General features: G+C 37.9%; 1 protein-coding gene across 2 annotated transcripts; it reads left to right on the plus strand.

Moving 5' to 3' along the window:
- Window positions 1-747: 747 nt before the first annotated feature.
- On the plus strand, window positions 748-17473 carry DRC5 (dynein regulatory complex subunit 5). Of its 2 annotated transcripts, none has more exons than XM_014054121.2 (5): window positions 748-854; window positions 8827-9042; window positions 9499-10067; window positions 11226-11675; window positions 15089-17473. In XM_014054121.2, the coding sequence occupies exons 2-5, from the start codon at window positions 8859-8861 to the stop codon at window positions 15254-15256; spliced, it is 1371 nt and encodes a 456-aa protein (XP_013909596.2). In that variant the 5' UTR covers window positions 748-854; window positions 8827-8858; the 3' UTR covers window positions 15257-17473. The 2 variants fall into 2 exon arrangements, with proteins under 2 accessions (XP_013909596.2, XP_013909598.2); XM_014054123.2 differs by having other exon boundaries at window positions 11226-11679; window positions 15089-15262.
- The last annotated feature ends 1198 nt before the right edge of the window (window positions 17474-18671 follow it).

Here is an 18671-nt window from a genome sequence, read left to right on the forward strand (position 1 = left end):
TTAAGTCTCAGTGAGCCAGAGTTAAATGTGCATTTTGGATCCTTTCATCAGACTGTGGCTTCTTCAACCAACTGTCCTCTAGAGTCTAGACGACCCATAGTTTCCATTATCCTCAGCCAATACGAGGGACCAGGTTGCGGGGAAAAATATGGCAACGTATGCCAGTTAAGTGCGCTGAATCCATATGTAAGCATGGTGAAATCTAAAATGTGACAACTTGACAATGAGTCGGTCACTTGTGTGACACAACATTTAAGCATATATATATTAAAAAAAAAAACAGCCATGCCAATTTTGGGTCTATCTTGCCCTTTCCATTCCGATTTTTTTTGGGGGGGGGGCGGATTAATGTGGAGTATTTCTCATTTATAACGTGGATTACTGGATAGGAAAATGCCATGACACTGGCTATAAAATTCATTATAAAATGTATGTAAATGTTAACTTGAAGGATACGGGGTTTAAAAAAAGCTGGGGGACGGATAAGTGATTCTGACATTCTCACTGGAAGAGATCGCCAACTCTCTATTTTAAGGAAGAATCAAAAGAGTCAGCGATAACAGAGATCCCCACGCTCAACCCTCAGAACGTTGGTTCGAGTGTGGGCGGCGACTGCAGTAAGCCCCGCCCCTTTCCTCCCGGAAAAAGGAGGCTCCTATCAGCTGAGAGGAAACCCGAGATCAAATCCTGCCCCTCCGGACTTTCGTTCCATTCCGTAGCAACGCTTCTTGTTATCCTAGCAACAGGCTGGGCGGCCCTGCAACCCCGTGGGCTGGTGCAGTCGGAGGCACCTGGATCGGACCTGTTCGGAGAGAAGGAGCTTTCGCGATTTGGGGGTCCTTGAGTGTTCGGTTGTAAGAAATCTTTCAAATTTAGGTCACCATCCATGAAAGGGAAATATAACTGAATAGGATGCTATAGAAAGAAGAAATTAGAAACGTTTTTATTACTATTAAGAATTTTGGTTGCTCCTTTTAGATCATAAGCAAATAGGCGTCACAGACAATTCTTTTAGCACAGACACAAGATCAAAACTTTGCAGCCAGTGGTTATGTACACCCACCCCTCAATTTACTGAATTAATACCATGTTAGGAATTCTTATCTCCCCTCCCTCCCCTCATAAACTAACCATACACTTCAAGCCAAATTTTAAGCTAAATTATGGCTGGCTGTTTTGTGGTTCAATGTCTCATAGCAACATTATCAGCAGAAGTTTTGATGACAATAGTCAACTTCTAAAATAGTTTCTACTCACGATTATTACCTTCTTAGAAGCAAGCATTCATTTGAAGCCCCGAAGTTCATTTGGCTTCTTAATATGGTGGAATGGTTATATGTATAAATAGTTAACAAAGTGCCAGCTAATATCCTTCTTCAGAATTACTTCTAGTTTGATTCTTTTTGGTATGTGCATTTAGTGCTGGAATTGTGGTTGAATCATCAGAAAGCCCCTAACTAGATCCTTACTCTTACTCCTTACTCTTCTGAATCTACTCTTCCTTGAATGATGCTGACCCCATTAGCTGTCACAAAACATAAACTTACCACTTATTTGTCAAACATGACTTGTATTTGTTTTGTAGCTACAAAATAGTGTAATGATGTGTAGCATGAATAATTTTAAAAAGTAACAGCATGCAGTTATTGAATGTTGGAATTCATATGGAATATGGAATTCATTTAGTCAACTGTTTTTGGCAACTATAAGATCTGTGGACTTCAATTCCCAGAATTCCCCAGCCAGCAGAGGAAGTGAAATCCACACATCTTAAAGTTACCAAGTTTTAAAAACACGAATCTAGTCCAACATCTTGTCCAGTGCAGTAATTTATTACTTAAAAACAAAATTTATTATCTCTAATTGCACTTCTGAAATCTATTATTTTGATGCTGTTTCATAAAATTGATGACATTCTCCAAACTATGTTGTGGATTAATTGTAATGGATTTCTGGCTTCTTTTCAGAAGTTGTCTCTAAAGCTTCTGGATGAAATGCTTCAAGAAAATAGTCTTGACATGTAGAAGTTTAATTTTTGTGTTAGTTTAATTATTAAATCAAAAGTATATGTGTTTATTTATTGTCTATCTCAGCATAATTATCTTTAGACCCTGACTGTACTTATGTTAGGCTATTTATTAAGTAGCAATATAATGTGGAGTGGTTGTAGCTGATTAATAAGCTGTTCAACTCTATTACCCTTTGAAGATATGAGAATAATTTTTTTGCATTTCCATACCTGAATCTAAAGACTGGAATAACAGGGTTATTCTCTGTTATCATTTTTTCCACACTTTGGCAGGACCATGGTTTATGTGCAATGTGGAAGTCAGCACATAATTTTCTGTCTATTTATGAATGTAGATGAATTTGAACCAAAGAAAATTGCAAAAATCTTTACTTCCCTATTTAAAGAATATGGAAACCAAAGAAATAGAACTCCAGTGATAATATATAATTGCCACATTCTGAATTTCTGCGAATTAGTTCAGCATCATAAATGGTTCACCACAAAACTGGCACATTTCAGTTCCCTCAACATTTGATCATAGAATTGATTCAAACAACAGCAACTTTGTTCTGTTACATTTATGATCACACTGAATATTTTTTCAGGATAGAATGACACATATGTGATTTCTAAAAACAAAGATACATTTTACAACTCTGTGCCCCTAGATTTCAATAGCTCTATGATTTTACTGTCTACTCAAATTATTGGTTCTTTGAAAAAATTTAGTGAGTTTTTGAACTTGGCTATATTTTCTTTTAGTTTTAACTTTTAATGTAGCATAGCAGGACCATAAATTGTGAAATGATATTTTTAATATTAATGATAGAGAGCCAAGGTGGCGCAGTGGTTAAAAGCAGCACTGCAGGCTACTGCTAGATCAGCAGGTCAGCGGTTCAAATCTCACCGGCTCAGGGTTGACTCAGCCTTCCATCCTTCCGAGGTGGGTAAAATGAGGACCCAGATTGTTGGGGGCAATATGCTGACTCTCTGTAAACCGCTTAGAGAGGCCTGAAAGGCCTATGAAGCGGTATATAAGTCTACTGCTATTGCTATTGCTATTGCTATTGATCAAATGAATGCACAATATTTAACAGGATATTCTAGTAAGCAAATTCTTTACAAATTCTGCTTTTTTGTCAGAACTGTATGTCCCTTGTCTACGATCCACACAGTAGCAGTTCAAATCTCCTGTTTTCCCCATCTTTCAAACTCTGACACAAACTCAATATGGCAGTAGTGCAGGAAAAAACTTATACTTGCCTTTACCATGTCATCTTCCTGACAAGGACAAGATGCTCTCTTGCCGAACACTGTTATATTTTTATGACAACTGACTCTCTTCTTGGCTATTCAAATCTATGTTGTGGAGCAAAAAAAACAACCCCTAAGAGTGGAAGGTACATTTAATTAAGAAATTTCTTCAGTGCCTGTCTCAGATTGCCAGACTGGAGGGTGTCACAAACAGAAAGCAGGAAAACCTGTTGTTTCATCAAACATGCATGTCTTACTCTCTTTTGACTGATTATTCAGCAAGATCATAATGAACAATAAGATAACCGCAGACCAAATTGTTTAATTGAAGCAAGTGAATTTACAGTATCCATTTTATACATGGGGTTTCAATTTAATTTTAAAATAATCCATTTATCCATATTTGTTTGTTCTTTAACTGATTCCAAGCAAATCAGCATTCTAGAGCAATACTGTATTGTTATTGTTGTTATAGCAATACTGTATATATATTGTTGTTTGAATTATTAACTCCTGGATTTTACATTCACAGGTCCATGTGTTTTTTTTTTGCCAAATTTTCAGAATGGTTCACTAATACCTTTTTAGGGATAAGACAAAGTGATTGTTTCCAAGTCATCCAATAGCCTTTGTCTTTATGGGGGAAATAAAACCATTTAATCACTACACCAGACTGGCTCAAATAGCTGGATATTATACTATTTGGATTGCATATTGATTTTTTTATTATTGGTTCCCAGTTCTCACAGCTAATCTCTGCCTCCATTCCCAATCCCAGAGATTTCTGGAACTTGGGACCCAATAATATTGTGTGTAGAAGGTCTTTGACAATATTAGACGAGTGTGTGTGCAGCATCTGAGCTTGGTGTATGTTATTGAAATAGTGTATCACAATAGTGATTTTACCTAGTCTGGTAACCAAATGTCTGTAAGCATACAACCAAGCTCAGAGAACACAAAGGACTCCACAATTGTAGTTCTATTCATTTGTAACCAGTCCATGATAACAGCAAGTTATTAGGTGAAATGCTAGAGACATTTATTTTCCACTGATAAGATTCTGTTGGAATTTTGCAAAGGCTGTCAATATGTGTTGGGGAGGAGAAAGAGGTTATAAAATTGCAGAATGAATAGAATTTATAATTACAGCATATGTTGCAAATTGCATACAGTGAGACATACTGTATAATTGTGTGTGTGTGTATGTGTGTGTGTGGTGTGTGTGTGTACTGTATATATAAAAGTAGCTCCCACTGCAATGACTGGAGGTTATTTTAAAATTCAGAGGAAATCATTGAATCAGAAATTTAAAATGACGCATTAATTAGTATGATGGATTACATCCTAGTGTTCTGAAGGAGCCGGCAGATGTTATCTCAGAACCATTGTACTAAATCTTTTTTTAAAAAATCCTGGAGCACCTGGAGGATTGGAAAGGAGCTGATGTGGTTCCCATCTTCAAAAAAAAAGGCGGGGCGGGGAAACAAACTCAGGAAACTACAGACTAATCAGCTTAACATCAATACCTGGGAAGATACCGGAAATAATATTTAAAAAAAAAAAAACAGATCTGTGAACGTCTAGAAACAAAATTATAACTAATAGCCAGCACAGGTTTGTTAAAAACAGATCATGCCAAACCAATCTTATTTTATTATTTGACAGAGTGACTAAGTTAGTAGACCAGTGAAATGCTGTGGACATAGTATACTTAGACTTCAGCAAAGCATTCAACAAAGTAGACCATAAACTACTTCCTGGTAAGCTAGAAAAATGTGGGCTAGACAGCATCACCACACAATGGATTTGTAACTGACTGACAAACCGTACTCAACCAGTAGTCCTTAATGGTACTATATCTGCATAGAGGGAAGTAAGCAGTGAGGTACCATAAGGTTACGTCTTAGGCCCCGTACTCTTCAATATTTTCATAAATGACTTAGATGAGGGAAGAGAAGGGGAACTCATCAAATTTGCAGATGATACTAAGTTTGCAGGAATATACCCGAAAGGCAAGCTCAGGATCCAAAAGGATTTTGATGGGCTTAAACAATGGGCCCTATCCAACAATATGAAATTTAATGTAGGGGGAAAGGAAGGTTTTACACCTAGGCAGAAAAAACTAAAAGTACAAGTGTAGATTATGCAAACCTGGCTCAAAAACAGTAACTAGTGGATGATCACTTAAACATGAGCCAGCAGTGCGCAGCAGCAGTCAGAAAAACTAATACAATCCTTGGTTTTATAAACAGAAGCATAGAATCAAAATCATGTGAACATATGATGAATAAACTATTTCTTTTGAAATAATTCTCTATACTATATAGTATCTTTCCATCATAAACTTACATTGTTGTATTGATGTTTTAATTTATATATAATTTAATTTTTTAATTTTAACAATTTTTACATTCTTGCCTTTCATAAACTGCTAGCAGATAGTGGGTTTTTTTCTCTCTTGTCTACTAATTTGTAGGGATTTTGCTTCTCAAATCTTTAGATGATAAGTACTAGCTTTTCTTAATTTATCTGTCCATCCATACCAATGAGATTAGAGCCACAAAATGTCATTAGTGTAATGTTGATCACAGTGGCCAGATAAATGGAAGCAATAAAAATGTTTAGTTGAGCAGTTAGATTTTAGGGGTTAGAAGTTTTCAAAAAGTCAATATGGTAATTGCAGCAATGGTATTCAAGCCCCCACTGTTTGTATATACTATATCTTGATAGTCTAAGCATGTGGATCAGAATTTAAATTGTGATGTCATGATCACCATCATGATTTTAGTGATATGTCATCCCAGATGCCTTCAATTACCATCATATAGCATTAGTTTGCTACAGCACCTATGGTCTGCTAGGAATGTGATCAAGGAAGTCTCTGCAACACCATTATCAGTAGTGAAGTAGGAACCATGTCTTTGTTATTTCTTGCATGGGTGGAGGGAGTAGCATTTTTTAGATTTCCATTCTTCACATTTATTTTTGCTTTTGTTTTTGTTTCCTCCTTTGGTGTCTTCTAGTTAGTCTTGACTCTTAGTGACTGCCTGTACTAGCTCTTGGTAAGATTTTGCCTAGACAGGGAAAACCAAAGGCACAAGCACAGAGTAAGTGAAACCTGGCTCCAAAACAGTAACTGTGAGAGGAATCTTGGAATCCTGGTGGATGAACACTTAAACATGAGCCAGCAGTGTGAGTTAGCAGCCAAAAAAGCTAATACAATCATTGGTTGTATAAACAGAGGCATAGAATCAAAAGCAAATGAATTTTCCTCTTTCTAGAGCTGAGGGAAAGTGACTGGTGCAAGGTCACCTAGTGGGCTATCCTCATGGTATCCCCATTTCTAGCTTTGTGCTTCAACTACTACATCAGGTTGGTTCTTGTTGTTCAGATTAAACACGGAAATACAACAGCCAATTATGCTTGTGGTGTTGCGTATAGCTATATGGATAGGGAAATAGAGCAAATATGTCTTGGGTGCATGAGAAGAGCAGTGTTCAGGCAATCAGAAGTCAAAAAGTTCTGGCTCATTTGCTTCAGCTAGGGAGCAAACTAAAGAACTGGATGATTGAGAATCTCCATAGACATTAAGCTGGAGAGCTGATTTCAGAAATGTTGATTGTAGTCTTTGAAAATCTTGGAGACAGTGTAGGGGACTGGAAAAGAGCCAATATTGTCATAGTATGAAACACAGGAAATTATCAACTAGTTTACTGCTCCTGAATAAGAAAATTATAGACTGTCTCCTGAGTAAGTATTAGAACAGATGGTTGGGTGAAATGTTTGTGGCTATTTAGAAAAGAATATCTGACATTACCAGGCTCACATTAGGATGTCTAAAAGAAGTCTTTCTATGACAGAGTAACTAGTTTAATTTATCAATGAAATGAAAAGAAAATAGTAAGAATTGATCTTGGTGAAATATTTGACAAAATCTCTCATCACATTCTTGTGGACATGAGGAATTAGTATAACATAGGAAGTACTACATCTTAATTGGTTTACAACTGGTTGAACAACTGCACCTATAAGGTGTTAATAAATGATTCTGCACTAATCTGGAGACAAATATAGAATCTCGCAAAGCTCTATATTTGGCTTTTGTTGTTTGCTTTCTGTATGAGAAACCTAAAGAATCAAATGAAAGGGATGCTTTTTTTAAACTGGACAATGCCAAGCAAAGGGGATTGGTTAATATGACCAATTAATCCAAAAGGAAAAAATACAGATAAAAAAAATACATGGGAGAAAAGAATTTAGAGCTTCTGGTGAACTAACAGCTGGACATCAGCAAGCAGAGTGATACACTAGTTTAAAACGACAGTAAAACCTGAGGCTACATTAGTAGAAGCATTCTCTCCAGTTTTGTGCGCAGATCTTCCAGATAATTTGCATTTTCAGACATCAGAGGTGTGTCATCTGCATAGTACAGGTTATTGATGTTTCTTTCTCCAAATCTGATGCCACATTTCTCTTCTTCCACTCCACCTTCCTTCAATATATACAGTATTCAGCACATAAGTAGAATAAATAGGAGAAGCCAAGGATTAAGGAGAGCATATACAGCCTTGTCTAACCTGGAGCTGGTCTGTTTGCTATATTCTGTCCAGACAGAGGCTTTCTGTCCCATATATGGATTTTGCAGGGGACAACCAGTGGCTCTGGGATTCCTAGTTCTTCAAGGTCATTCCACAACTTGATATGATAACATTATCAACGGCTTTTCTATAATAAATAAAGCACATACTTATTCCTTGTTTGCATATTTTTTTTAACTTGGGGCTTTAACAGTTACCCAGTGTAACTAGCAATTACAGGTTATCCTTGACTTATGACCACAATAGTCATAAGTCTCTTTTGACTTGTTGGAAGAAATGTCCTTCTGGGTTCAGTTCCAAGTGGGGAAAAAGACACTGGAAACAAGGAGGCTGCTTGGAAAGATGATTTAATGGTGAACAGAATCACATGGCTTGAGCTTCTGAACAGAAAAGGGGGATCACATGCTTCAAGATGTTGGGTGAAGAAAAGAAAGGAAAAGAGATGCTGAAAGTTCCTGGTTTTATTCCCTCCCTGGCCTTTGATCTTGATCTTGTATTCTGATTGGTTGTCAGACTCCCATGGGGCCGTGCAGGACAACTCTGTAGGCTGTCTCCAAGTTTGGTTGAGCATTGCTTCTTCCCAAGTGCCCTGTGGTGAAATGGGTAAAGAGCTAATACTATCATGTCTTAATCCCATCACCCTGGAGTTGAAGGGGAGAAATCTTTGTTAAGTAGAATTGACTGGCCCAGGCTTTTTTTGAAGGCCCATTGACAAAGGTGGGGGCTATTAAGAGTGAGTCTGCTTCCTGCTTAAAAACATGCTTTTCCATTTCTTATCCAGGGAAATATAACATTCTGCCTTTTCTATATTTTCCAGGATATTTCATTTTTCTAAGAGAGGGGTGAGTTTTAACTTCCTATAGACTTTTACTTCTTTTTTTGTAAACATTTCTTCAATGGATAGTAGCTGTAGAACTTCATTGTCTATCAAGTTTGCACATAACTTTCTTCCATTTTAATTAGGGGACAGAGAAACATTACAGCAGCCCAACAGGATGCAGGAAAATGTAGCTGCAGAGGTCAGTCCAGTCCCTCCTCCAAGTCATGTAACAATAAAAAATCCGGCAGCTAATCCCCGACGAATGCGACGGCTTATTGCTGAAGATCCTGAATGGAATCTAGCCATAGTTCCACCGCTCACAGAGCTCTGCATCCAGCACATAATCAACAATTTTGAAAGTAAGTCACACAGCTTTCAAATATAAATTGGGTTGCTGAAGAAGAATCATTTAATACCGCTTGGAAATATCTGTTATTGAGTGTCAGTTGAGGAAAAAGGAAATTAGATGGGATGACTTTTAAAAATCTGATAAACAGTTGTACCACAGACCAAATCCCTGCTAACTGTGCTAGTCAACTCATTTAATTCAGAATTTTGCCTAATTTGAATAATTGCCATCTCTGCTATAACATAGTATATGAACCCTAATGATTTAAGATCTCTGCCTGAGAATGGCAGTTTTGTGAAGACAAGCAAATATTTTAAATCATGTTCTCATCATACTTGCCAAACTGGGAAGATTTTTTTTTGATGGAAGACATACTAAAATAGCCTACTCTAAGCCTACTCTAAGTGACATACAGATAAATCTGTGAAAAGCTCTCTATAATCCCTTGAAATTTCTTTCCAACCAGACAATCCTATATTGGAAAGGCTACTTCCTGATCACCAAAAGAAAGTGCTAGAAAAGATTTCCACAAGCCTACCACTCACGGTGACTGCAAATTTGATCAGCGATGAGGGCTACTGGAAACGGTGCTGTACTGGAAGATGGACAGTTTGTGATGTATCCGCCTATGGACACAGTTGGAAACGGATGTTTTTTGAACGCCATTTGGAAAACATTTTGAAGTTTTACATTCCAGATATTACTAGTCCCAACGAAATTCTCGACCTCATTCCACTCTGCACGGAATATGTGAAAAAGATAGAGATTGACCAGTTCCTTCCACCAGTGAAGCTAGATCAAAAGAAGGAAGATGAAGATGTCTCTGATACTGAAAGTGATGCCGGACTAGACGAACCTTCTATGGACCATTTTGATTTGAACCTGCTTGTTCCTGCACTCCTTCATCTTGAGGAGCTGAATCTTTCATATGGTGTTAAAGACTGTGGCATGAATTTTGAATGGAATCTTTTCGAATTCACTTATCGAGATTGTTGCTCACTGGCCACTGCTATTAAGAAATGCCCAACTCTAAAAGTAATTTTTCTAATGCAGTATCAGTGTCTTTATATAAACATAACATGAGAATGCCTCAAAATTGTAAACTAGCCTGAATCATAGTCCGATACAATTCTTCCATGGTAAGATGCTGGGCTTGTCGGCTGATAAGCCTACAGCCCAGGTTTGAGACCTGAGCATCATGTGATGGGGTGAGTTCCAGACCTCGCCCCAGCTCCTGCCAACCCAACAGTTTGAAAGTGTGTGAATGCAAATACATAAATAGGTATCACTTCAGTGGGAAGGTAACTGCGTTCCGTGATGTCATGCTGGTCACATGGCATCTACATTAGAAGACAATAAGTGTGGATAAGTAAAGGCAAAACTGATGTTCTTGTAAACTTTCCAGTTCTACATCCCCAAATTATCATAAGCAGTTATGGACACTATCCTTTATTTATAACACTCCAACTGAATGGTAATTTTTCTAATCATTATCAATTTTCTCAGATGTCTCAGTATCATTTTAATCACAGCTTTGTTTAGAGGTAACAGAAAAAAAACTTTCAATAGAAATTATCTGAAGAAATACAGGCAAAGGAAATTACATAACTGCCTACATGCCAGGAGCATTCAAGTAACATTACGTGGATGCCAATTGTTTTGAGTATCTAAGGCACAATCACATTTTCTTTTTTATTGGTTATTTAAATGCCAATATAAATCCTGCTGTTCTGATGCTGCTTCACAATTGATAATGTGATTTCCTTCCTCCCACAAAATGTGGCTAAGGAAATGCAATAGAAACAAATAATTTTATAGGGTAGGATAAATGTCATCAAACTCAAAACTCTGCATGATTCAAATCCTCATTTTTCAGCCGAAGCCCACCCCCTGAACCATAATTCTTTAAAATTTATTCCACAGTTTCTCACCAGTTTTGCCACTTTATAAATAAGCATATCATGGGCGGGGCCGGGGGGGGGAGGGATCCATTCCTTTCTCCTCCAAATCCACCCTGTTTCACAGATGTACTTGACCTGATCCTCAACTGTTCCAAAAATATTAAGTTTTGCCCTTAGCCATCAAGCACCCTTCCCACCCTTGTTTTAGGCATCTAGGGCGGGGGTGGTGGTGTCTTATTGGAAATATATTGACATCTTTATAAATCCTTGTGACTTTATTGTGTTTTTGCAGGTGTTCAAGCTGACCCGAAGCAAAGTGGATGATGATAAAGCCAGGATACTGATCCAACACCTATTAGACCACCCTTCTTTGGAAGAATTAAACTTATCCCACAATTTGATTTCAGACAGAGGAGCACGAGCTATTGGCAAGCTAATTAACCACAGTAAGATGGTAACGCTTAACATCTGTGATAACAGGATTCGAGCTCAAGGAGCCCAGGCTATAGCTCATGCACTATCCAAGAATTCTATTTTGACATCCCTCGATTTGCGCCTCAACAGCATTGAGGATGAAGGAGGCCAAGCCATTTGCCATGCCCTGCTACTTAACAGCACACTAACAACTCTTCACTTGGGTAGCAATGAATTATCAGAGCCAACAGCTACTCTTTTCTCTCAAGTCTTGGCTCAGAACACTACTTTGTCTCATATCAACCTCTCCTGCAATCACATTGGACTAGTAGGTAACCTTTCTGAAACGGGAGTATATGTTTTTTACACAGTGCTTGGATTTTTTTGAAGTATTGTCTTACAAGCTTGTCAGAAAGTTAGATTTGGAGGATAAAACTGGGACATAATATTGGTTGAGAAGGAAATTGGTCTGGCTTAGACATTCTGGAGAATTCCCAGACATAAAAGGCATTATAGAGTCAGGTTCTTAGCAGAGAGCAGTTGACTTTTCTTCCTGTAGAAAACAAGTCAATAGATAAAGCCTTACCTCCTTCTCGTCAATCTATGGCTGTCTTAAAAAAATACGCAGGATTTTTAATGCAAGATCTGCCAGTGGGAAACCCTGAGAAATAAGAGTATCGATAAAGGTTATTCTGATAAAGAAAAAAGTAAGGTATCTTTTTTTGGGCCTGGAGTCCTTGAGTATTTCTTGGCCAGGACCTCTAAAACAGGGGTTGTAGACCACAACCCCTGATCCATGGACTGGCACTGGTCCATGGCATGCCAGAAACCAGGCTGCACAAACAAGCGAAGCCCAGTCCATGGGATGCAGGCAGTATGCAAAGCTGCACCCTCTCTCATCCGTGGAAAAACCTCTATCCACGGAACCAGGGGTGACTTCAAAATTTTTAGCAAGGGATTCTATGTCTGGTTACTGGGTGGGCGTGGTCATAGTGGGCGTGCCCTAGTCAGCCTTCTGCACCACGGCAGGGGAGCTGTTTTAGCCCTCCCCAGGCTCCAGAGGCTTTCCTCGAGCCTCTGGGAGGGTGAAAACGGCCTTCCCAGGCTCTGGAGGCTCTCTGGAGGCTGGAAACGGGCCTGTTTCTGGCCTTCCTGAACTTCCCATAGGCTCGCTTATCATCCTCCCTGAGCCTCTGTGCGCGTCCTGCACTTACCTGCATCCAAAACAGGCCCTGTGGGGACTCCTGGGCAGGGTTAGGGCACTGTGCAGTGCTCCGAACTGCACAGAATCTTAGCTAGAGGTTCTTCTGAACCCCTGCGAACCCCCAGCAGCAGCTGGGGGCCCAAAAGGTTGGGAGCCGCTGCAATAAAACATCCCTTTCTACATTAGACAGTTATTTGGTAAAGTGCCTCAGGCCCAAAATAGACAGCAAAGCAAGAAAATACCTCTGTGCCACTTCCTATAGCACTTATGTAGAAAGCAGAGCAGATAGCTGAGCAACCAGCAATATGAGGAGGAGCCAGGTGACCCAGCATTACTGTTCTCATTTGAGAACTCTATTTGAGAACTATCTCATTTGAGAAAGTTGAGAACTATTTGAGAACTCTCTGACCCAATAAGGAGTCTTTTTGATCTGAATTTGGCTTTTGTTTTTAGAAAATAATCCATTCGACTTGCAATTGTACTGCAGATTAAAATACAATATATTCTAGTCTATTCAGATGTAGTCAAATATCTTTATCATTTCTTTATCATTCTGTGGCAGATTAAAGGTGGACCTAGAGAGCACGTTTGGTGTAATAATGAAGGCCTCAGGCTGGGAAGCAGGTGACCTGGTTCTACTCCCAACCTGGGCACAATGCCCAATGGGGTGACTTTGGGCTGGTCAGTCCTAGGAAGGAGGCAATGACACACCACTTCTAAAAAAACTTTCCAAGAAAACTGCAGGGACTTTTCCAAGGAGTTTCTGAGAACCAGACATGATAACAAAAATGGGTTGACCTGGGTAGCTCCAGGCTTATAGGCTAAACCTTTATACTGCAGAAGTTATCTTTGTTGCAGGAATCAAATTAGTGAACAAATCAGTCTGGTTTACTTCTGTAAGTACATACTTTTGCAATTCAGCATTAGACACAACTTTACTTAGGTTAAAACATTATTTCCATAATATTTTCATTGTGACATTAAGTTGCATGCATTTGCCAAGTTTGGTTTTTCAACAGAAGCATTTTGCTGCTTGCCTTGGATTTCAGACATTGCTTGATTCTCAGTGCATGCCTCTTCCCTATTTTGGCAGTCAAACCAGTATTTAGACCAGTGTCCTCCAACTTTTTGGACCCCAGGGACCAGTTCCATGGAGAGATGTTTTTTCATGGACCGGAAGGGGTGTGGTTTCACATGCTGCCTGCGTACCACAGGTGGAGCTTCACATGCATAGCCCAGTTGCTAGCATGCCACAGCTTAGTGCTGGTCCACCGACCGGGGGTTGGGGACCCCTGATTTAACCTATCAGCATCCCAGTAACTTATACACCAAATACGTAATGCAACATTCATTATAGCATTAATATAATTTCAGAATACAACTAAAATATCAATAAGATACCTTCTATGCATTTAACTAGGTTTTCAAGAAATGGCAATACATCTTTTGATAGCCGATAAGATTTAGTGTAAAAAATACAAATGTAAATACAAAGGAGAAGTATTCTCCATTTCCAGATGACTATTATATATAACAATTAATCTAACTTTGTGACTGATTTCTTTATTTTAAAAGCATAGAATTAAGAACAGTAATAGAATTCAGAACAGGGAATTAATGAAGACACGTCGGCTCCTGTCAAAGGATCACCGGCTTGATTTCATTCCTCAGTATCAATAATATTCCTGACTACTTGGTCACTGCCTTTAAAACCTGTCTAGTGGTGCATGTGTCATGGTGTCATTTGATAATTTGCATTATGCCAATATTGTTTTTATGAACCTGAATTAGGTGCATTAGAATTGAAGGAGTTAATGGATTTTTTTACTCTTTCTTCTGGCATGTCAAAGCTTTGAGAATTGCCTACCACATCCACTTAGTATTTTTTAAGTAAATCCTTTATTATCTTCTGACAACATAATGAAGCAGTAGGAATATCTAGCTGTCGTTGCATCTTCACAACTGAGAGCATAATCCATAACCCATTATGTGAGCAGTTATCTTTAAATTGCAGAAAGCTGGCAAAAGGGTGGCCTCATGGACACCGATTGGGGATCACAGTAATTCAGAATAAAAAAAATACCCAAACTACCTTTTACTCTGTTCTTGACCTTAAAAATGATTCAGTGCAGCTGAGCCTGCCCTGAGAAATATTCTAGGCTGTTCTGATTCCCCACACAAAAGAGTTTAAAGCCTCCAACCACCCCCAGAGGAAGGGAATAATCCCAGTCTAGGTTTTGGGAAATAATTTGAGTGCCCTGAAAGTTCAGAGAAACACTGGAAATGAGCTAGAATGAAGCCAGACCCATTTTTTCCTAGCATAACATACCAGGAAAAGAGTTCAGTTATAGAAACTTCTTAGAGGCATTAGGTGAAAATGAGTTATGGATTGGGGGAAAGTATGTTCACATTTTACAATATCTCAAAAGGAATGTCAAGAAAAATGATCTTCAGGCTACTTTTGTACATTTTAAAGTAACATTTAGGTTGTGAAAGGCTATTTTGGTCTTCATCTTAAGTCTCTCTATTGGTTTCAGGATGGAGGGAAGCAATTGATGGAAGGCATGTCCGATAACAAGACAGTAGTGGAATTTGATCTCAGACTGGCAGAGGTGGGACAAGAGAGTGAATATCTTATTAACCAGACTATAAAGGCCAATCAGGAATTAGCCCGTCTCAGAAACCTGCACTATTCCCCCACATAACACGGACTACAAACTACTGAGGAAAAACATCCTTCGTACTATAGTTTTGGTGTTGCCTGTTCACTTACATTTGTTTAAGCATCTGTTTGTTCTCAGATTATGATTGAATGGATGTAACTCCATATTCTCCTACTACTTTGGTGAAGTTTTTGCACATTTCTTGGATTCATGCTCTTGGATAATTAAGCCTGTAACTAAGTTCAAGCATGTAACTGAAATAACCATATACCGTATCCCTGTTTAGATTTGCTTCTTTGTTTTTTTCATTCCTCTGTTATTTTTCTTTGGTCAATTTTAAATGGTAAATTTCTCATAATGTATAAAGCACACAGTGAATATTGTTTATAACTTAACCATTCATTTTAAGTAGTTTAGTTTGCCATTCTGGAAATCATACATTATACAATGAATTTGTAATTACTGTTGTTAAACAATAAGGAAAAATTCCAGGTCAAATACTTCTTATCAATTATCAGATTTAAAAAAAAACTGTTAGATTTGATAGAACTTAACTGTTTTCCTATTCTTCATTTACTTCCTATCTCCCTTTTACTTATTTCTCTTCTCCCCTTTTTATTAGTATTTTCTACTAAATGAGGATATGATAAAGTAAGCAGTAAAACAGATTTTTTAAAAATAAGTAAAAAGATGCAGCTTCTCTTTGGCTTTATTTTAAACCACCTCACTTTTTAAGGAATTGATAGGACAAGGCTCAGTGGAGGTGCTGTTCTTTTTTTTTTTTTGTCTGCTTTCAGTCTTAATAAATATCAGCATTAATGCAAGGAAAGTTTCAATTTGAGCCCTCAATGAATGATGCTTAATGTGAGATTTAGAAATTGCAAGATCAGAAGCAAAGGGCCTAAATCTAAATTGGTCTATTATAAATACAGTGCATGGCCCTCTGCCAATTATTCTGGCACACAAGTAGAAAGAAGAGGCATAAGATTTGAATCTTGACTGTACTAGATGTGACACTATTGGTATGAGTCATGGAATTGGTTTACTCGATACTAATAGCTTTATTAGTATCTGTAATAAAACTGTCTTATCAAGAACTATGTCCTTGAATCTCTGCCTCTGAGCTTTCTAGTTCTATATCAGTCTAGGTACAGCCTAAAATTTAATCCTACAAGTGACCTTGAATTACAGTATTACATAATTCTGTAATTATGTAATATACAAATATGTATCAGCTTTAGCTAGCGATATCAAATTTCTATTTTTACTCAATTAAACTTGGGCAGAGAAATGTATTATACACATGATGATATGCTTCTTAATCACTGCCTGAAAACATTTTAGCACATATCTGGAGCCAGTACAACCTTTTAGCAGTTTAAATAAGGATTGGAGCAGCAAATAGTCAATTTCAGCTGCTGAGAGACAAGGAAGTACCAGATCAGAAAAAGCAAGGACTACTCCAGAAATTGAGATAACCGAGATAATTAGACAAAAGAGCAAGGCCAATAGATTACAGTGGCTGCCAGAAGTATGAGAAGTAGAAGATACTCTACATTACTGGATCACAAAAACAGTTTTCAGGTCCTCAAAGAAGAAACCATGCTTGATGCTTCAAAGAAAGAAAAAAGAGACACTGAAACAAAAGACAGGCTGAAGAGCAGAGGGAATATAGCTGCGAAGAGTTACTGGGAATTACTGATATATTATCAAGTGGAAGTGAAATACATCGCAATTGGACCTATCAGCTTATAATAGATGCTGTATGCCAAGCATAAGTACTATCGATGTGATAAAAATCCTAAGGCTTATGAAATTGATTAATAATTATCTTGCTAATTCAATGGAGAGAAATGTCACATTAAAGAATATCTACAACTGCTTCTGAGGCAATTTGACATCTCGGAAGTTGAGGTTCAGGCAGTATTTTAGTCCACCGTTCAGGGAAGCCGAGCAGAAAGTGAAAAAGTATTTCAGATGAATAACTAGCTTCAGAAATAACGTTGATGAGAAAATTTGGTGTCGGGGATCATCATATTTAAATGATGTACTGCTAGCATTAAATAGCATTAAACTTCAAAAGAACCAGTAAAATATGTTTGGCTGAAGTGTGACAAAAATTATTAGGAGAGCTTTAAATTGAATTTTTGGGAGTTCCTAAATGAAAATCCTAAGGGTGAAGTCCTCAGATACCAAACTATACTGGAAGAATATGTACTGCACTCCATTAAAACAATAAATCAAAAATTACAGCACTGACTTATAAAGTTTGTGGCTTTTGTTTCTTGAAATGCAAAATTAACAAGGTTTATTTAATATTTCACATAGAGAAAAGGAGGAATAGTGAATCATCATCTTAGGAGTCAAATATTGAAAACATTGTCCTATTGTATCAGAAGTTCTGAATCTTTGATAGGAACTATGAAGAATATGAAGGACTTTCATTTATTGCAATGGGATACTGCTTTGGATATTTTGACAAAACATCAGCTCTTACAGACACCTTTGGATTTAAAAGGAACAACACACTGCTGTAATTAGTCCCATGATTAGAATATAACAGTGGAAGCAGATAGTTTGTTCATATGGCTGGAGGTCTTCTAGTCCAACCCTCCTCCTCCCATCCAAGGCAGAATTCTTTATATCAACCTGGACAAATGGAATGTCCAATCTTTTCTTGATAACCTTCAGCAGCGAGCACCCAATGAGTACCTGCAGGAGGCAAGCTGTTTAATTGCTCTCACTGTCAGGAAATTTCTCCTTAGTTCCAGATACATAAAGTATATTTATTCAGAAATCTTGAGTAAATAAATTTGGCAATATTGTAAATGACATCTAAGTTAAAATGTGAAGGAATTAATAAAAGCAATAATATCATTGGCGTCCACTATCAGCCATCCAATGAGAGGATGTGGATAATGCCTTCCAAAGGAAATTCTGGATCTTTCAAAGAGCCATGACTTTGGGAAACTTTAATTACTGAAACCTCATGGAATGACTAACAGATCTTGGGAACCCAGAGGAAGGAACAAGTCATTGGAGGAGAGAGTTAGACCATTAGAGAAAAGACTCCTTAGTCGGGTGGAGATTGAGAGAAAGACTGTAAATACTCTTCCTTACACCAGCTAGGTAAAAGTGAATTTAGAAAATTGCTTTGACAGGCTTTCAAGTATATATTATATTTATTCCACTAGCAATAAAATTCATTCTAGAAATCCAAGTGATTCTTGTTTTTTGGATTTCCCAGCCTTGAAGAACTTGATTCAGTCTGGAAAGCTTTCACACTCTCTCTGAGAGACATCAGATCAAACATTCTTGGCCTAAACTATGGCTACAGATCACTGTCAGCAGAGCAAGTTGTGGAGACATCGTTAGATAGAGAGATCATCTGCTTGTAGTCTGTTGTGATGCAGAGACCACAGCATTTGGATCAACCACAGCCTAAAAGCAATCCCAC

The sequence above is a fragment of the Thamnophis sirtalis genome, unplaced genomic scaffold (genome assembly GCF_051295495.1).
Source record: "Thamnophis sirtalis isolate CommonGarterSnake01/CBP01778 unplaced genomic scaffold, rThaSir2_p1.2 scaffold_6, whole genome shotgun sequence".
NCBI lineage: Eukaryota > Metazoa > Chordata > Lepidosauria > Squamata > Natricidae > Thamnophis > Thamnophis sirtalis.